Genomic DNA, 5,000 nt, shown 5'->3' on the forward strand with positions numbered 1-5,000 from the left:
GCGTGGGGTGATTTTCACGCGCGCTCGCGTTTCGCTCGCCCTACTATCCCTGAGGAAAAATGGGGGACTACTCGTAGTCTACATGAAGTGGGAGCTTTCTGTAACTGCCAGCATGGTTAATTTTACCCTTACTATTTCTAGAGGGGACCTCTGACACGTGTCTATTCAGGGGCACCCAACGGGAAATTTTGAGAAAAAGACCTAAAAATAACAACAAAGCATGAATAAAGCTTTCTGATGCCATTTTAAGCATTTTGGGAGATTGCTGGCAAAAATTTGTCTTGTCCTCACTCCCAGCAAGACTAATGGAAGCTGAAGAGTTCCCAGCCAGCAAGGTGCACCTTCAACCTGCAACCTGACTTACTCGGAAGTTTCCCAGCAGACATTAATGGCCAGTTTGGGTGTGGTTAGACGGCAGAATTCAGCCATTTAGGGAGGGGGGGAGGGTGGGTGGCAACAGGAAATTGGGTGTTCAGTGGGGGGTGAGGGGGGAGGGGGGAATGGGGAAGAGGTTTCTGACAGCACATAGCAGCTATTTCAGACATTAAATTCCCCACAACACTTTCCTTCCAACGACATATCATTACTTCCACATCTCCCAGCCAGCAAAAAATTGCCAGAAGAACAGATATTTTGTGGAACAGATCCGTTGGGTGCCCCTGTCTATTATAAAAAATTCTCTTGGCTCCATAGATCCCAAGCTCAACACATTCTGTACCTCTATAATAAGCCTGACACATCTGCAATGCAGACACCTGGCTTGGTCCCTTTGGGTCTATGTTAAGTAAGTTTGACTGTGCTTGTATTACTTACAAATTTGTATTACTGAATGCATTACTACTGGGCTGAGACAATGATAAAGACAGGATTTGTGATTTGCATCAGGACAAACTACCCCCATTGAAATACGCTGTTTGTAGTTTGCTTTGTCCCTTAAAATCCCTCATTATTCCAGTGCATTGGCAAAACAAGTCCGCTGAGATAAGACAAACAAGTAACTAGTACAACTAATGAAAAGGGCCCCACTGAAAACTGGCTTGGCGAGTTGGGCTCCCTCTATAAATATTATTTCTATTTTGAAGCAAATTAAGTACGGTAGTAAAAGTAAAAAAAAACACTCATCTGCAAAAAGAAGTTATTTTTTCTCTGGGAATACTTAAACTTGTGAAGCAATTGTTTGAATAGACACGTTAAGTGTACTGTGCCTGCACAGAATAAAATATTGAAAAGTTAATCGTTGTCAAGATGATTGTTTTTCTTATATTATCAAAATCCCCCTACAAAAAAATATGAAAAAGTTTTGCTTCAGCAAAGAAACCATTGCAAAACCAAGCAATACTGTATCATGACTTAGTGTACAGTGGCTGCTGTTGTATCGTATATCCTTGGATTTTTCAACATTTAATGGACAAGTGAATTTTATGTTCAGACGATCAAATTGGAAAAGTGTCTATCAAGTGGATGAGTGGAACAGAAAAAAATTCCCTGAGATACTAATCCCTATCATTGGTATGTTACAAGAGTAATAGAATAACAAAGAAAACATTTCTACAGTTTACAAAATATTGTTATTCATCCCCACTTATTTAACTCATTTCCCCCAAATTTCAAATTCTTGTTATGATACAGGTTCATTGGATAAGGTGCCAACATCAATGGGCCATTTACTAACTACTTTTGTATAAAACAATTTTCTGTCTGAGGTAAAACTTTGTTGGATAATGGAACTGTTTTTATCATTTTTCCACTTAACCTTTCTGATCACATTTTATCCATAATGGTCTGTCAAACTTACGACAACACTATCATGCCAAAACCCATCAAAACTGAATAACCAAAAAATACATTATTGTTTGGGAATCAAAGATCCAATATCCTGCGAAGTTTTAGCTCAACGGGATTAAAACAATAAACAAGAAAATAATTGAGAGCACCTTTGATGACTGTAATTAATATGACATTAAATTATTTGTGCACATTCCATAAACCTACATATGTACATTAACAAATTGAAATGGAAGTATCTCTTCTCACAAACTGTCATCACCGCTCTCTTTCTGTTAAGTCCCAATATTGAAGGGTTGCCTGTAATACAACAAACAATAAAAATAAAATTAATCATCAGCAAAACAGTGCCAGTTTTCCTCTCCTACAGCGAGTGGGGTGTAAATCAGATGTCGGCATGTAAAGGGACACTATGCAGCCTCCTCAGCATTAGTGTGTGTTTTCCTGGAAAAGCTCACATTTTAGTCTGAAATGTCACACGTCTCCACCCCCTAACCTGTGGGGGGCACAGGGAGAGAGAGACGTCTGAATTCCGAGTGTTATAGTACTGTCCAGTGACGTAACCTAGTACTTAATGCATTTTTGCCTAACTTCTATTTCTTGACAAGTTGGCAGCCATATGTCACGGAACCATGAACAGCAGCATGCAATATGGTCGATATTAAGAGTTGCGTGTTTTGAGTGCCGTGAAGCTTGACAGTAAAGCCTCCAGAATAAATGTACGGGGTTGTTTAACTTTTCGGGTTTGAAATGAAGTGTTAACAGGCTAAACACAGCTCATAAGCTCGTGATAGCGTGAAACGTAACTTGGACTTGAAGTTAGCCTGAACTACAGAGGTTCCCTTCTTCTTTCTTTCGCTTAGATCTTACTTTTGCCGACCCAAGTCTAAAATTTATAGGTCATGAAGCTGGTCTATTTCATGCATATTGAGTAATTATCTCCTGTGGGCGGGAGTGCAACATCCTGCACTTTCTCCCTTGGCAATTACTTTTGTTTTAGCTTAATAGTATGGGACTGTTGTGGTAGTACATTTTTTGTTCCAAGTGACTAAAGCAAGGCTGCAGTTTTGGCTTATCCTCGGTGTAAAAACCCACAACTGACGTCATAAACTATCACAACCATAATGGCTCTCTCCTGCTAAAGTACTCGTCACATGGGTCATATGGGTCATGTTGGGTCATGTTGGGTCATGTGGGTCAGCACGTTCAGCCAACAATGAAAGGTTTTGTATTCCCGAAAGGTATTAGCCAATCAGAAAATACCTACCACATTCACAAAAGTAGGTGACAACACCGGACAGCATTATAACCCTTGAAATTCAGACGTCTCTCTCCCCAACACCCCACAGACATTTCAGACTACTCACATTTATGCCTTCCTTATTTCCAAATTGCACTTCATTAGCCAATCAAAATTAAGTCATTTTGCCCTCTATGTTGCAATATTATTATTATTCCTAATAATAAACTCCGTCCCCACATAATTTACCTCAAATGTGTAAGGCCAAACGTTTACCATTCATACACCCAGGTGTATGTCGTCACGTTAGTTGAGTGAAGAGTAGCATACACGTATGGCTTTCCTTCTTTTGTAATCCTTTCTTTCTCCATGGCTGCCCAGTTCTTGGGTAACTCTTCGTTCTTCTTCAAGCCTTTCCTAATTTCTTCAACGGCAATCTTTTCTTCCTTGGATAGCTTCGCTTTGTTGTAAAACTGGTTTTGGTCAGCATACGGGCTAGGATTGGGCCAACGGTTAGGGCAGCCATGCTTGTCTTTAGTGATATCAACATCACTACATCGCCACCAAAGGTCCAGCGATTTACTAAACAGCAAAGGGTCGTTTTCGAAAAACTTGTACGCGCTGACTCTACCTTTGTCTATGTACGTCAATCCAGAATTCGGAGCTTGAAATCTTCCTGCATTAAAATAATATGCAGACAGGAAAAAGTCTTCAGTACCAGATGAAAGCCACGTTGTCTTGTTACTACCATCGATGAACGCACGGAAGCAGCCTTCAAGAAAGGTAATTTGATCGAAGGCAGGTACCGAGCTGGCAGCATCCAAAGTCACCAAGAACACTGCTCCTGCAGAGCCAGTGACGTGTGCCATATTCAAGAACTCAAACGGCATCATGAAAACACCTTCCCTTTTATAGAGCTTCAATCTTGCGTTTGGTGGAAGCACAAGGTCGCCCAACACAACAGGATAATTTTCTACGCCACGAATGATGTACCAGAATTGAGCATGATTTGGTCTTGTCGCTGTAACTCTGAATGATTTGCCAAAAGGAATTCGAAACGTGTTGTAGACTGCACCGTTTTTCGCTTCATGTCCAAGCCGCTTCGTGCCCCAAGGAATATTTGGTGTCTCATTCTGGTCACCAAATCCTATATCATGAGCCAGATACAGGTTAAAATCTAAACTTGCTTCTGTTTCGCCATCGATATAGATTCTAATCCTGGTATTTTCGTCCATCGCATAGCCTGTGAACCACTGCTCTGTAATCACACCAGGTTGGCCTGTGTTATGCTCGTAAAGTGTTTGCTCTTCGTTAGGATTTAGGAAGCCGTTCTTAATAGCATACGAAAACGATTTCATTTTAGGATCTACATTTACCAGAGATACTGCTTCTCGGAACAGGAATGTAACGAGAAAGACTCGTACCGCCACCATGATTGCTGTTGTTTCGTTTTGAAGGTCGTTTCCTTGTGAGCGTCACATGACAATCATCCGCTTCAAACCACAGGTAGCCCAAGCTCGAAATCAACCTCGTCCCAACATGGCCCATAAAACGGCCATAAATCGGCCCATGGACCACACAGGAGAGACGTAACACACTTTCTAAGTAAGGCAAGCTGTTTTTCATTGAAACTGTTTAAATTTTCGTTGGTTACAGAAACGATAGGTTTTTTCCGTACAAATTCTTGTTTCAAATGTTACGCAACTGATGCCGATAGTATTTCGAGCTTGGGCTATCTGTGTTCAAACCAGTCTCGTTCCAGCCTTACCCTTGTCTTGCAGACGGGTAATATCGACATGGTACTAGGTATGAATGTAAAAGCGTCCAAAAATTGCATTAGGGCAGGCGGTTTCTTAGCAGCGCGTCCAAACTCTTTAAATATTAATCAATATCAATAAGGTTTTACAGGACATTTCGACGTCTGTTATTCCGTAATTGGAATTTACCTAATTTATGAGATACTTATCATTTAGGA

The 5,000-nt window shown here is 40.8% G+C and overlaps 1 protein-coding gene across 1 annotated transcript; it reads right to left on the minus strand.

Annotated features, from left to right (window-relative positions):
- Positions 1-857: 857 nt before the first annotated feature.
- Positions 858-4,487, minus strand: LOC140951720 (uncharacterized). Its single transcript, XM_073401040.1, has 2 exons — positions 3,275-4,487; positions 858-2,085 (listed from the first exon to the last, which is right to left on the minus strand). The coding sequence occupies exon 1, from the start codon at positions 4,456-4,458 to the stop codon at positions 3,298-3,300; it is 1,161 nt and encodes a 386-aa protein (XP_073257141.1). The 5' UTR covers positions 4,459-4,487; the 3' UTR covers positions 858-2,085; positions 3,275-3,297.
- Between the last annotated feature and the right edge of the window lie 513 nt (positions 4,488-5,000).

This window comes from Porites lutea, chromosome 1 (genome assembly GCF_958299795.1).
Source record: "Porites lutea chromosome 1, jaPorLute2.1, whole genome shotgun sequence".
NCBI lineage: Eukaryota > Metazoa > Cnidaria > Anthozoa > Scleractinia > Poritidae > Porites > Porites lutea.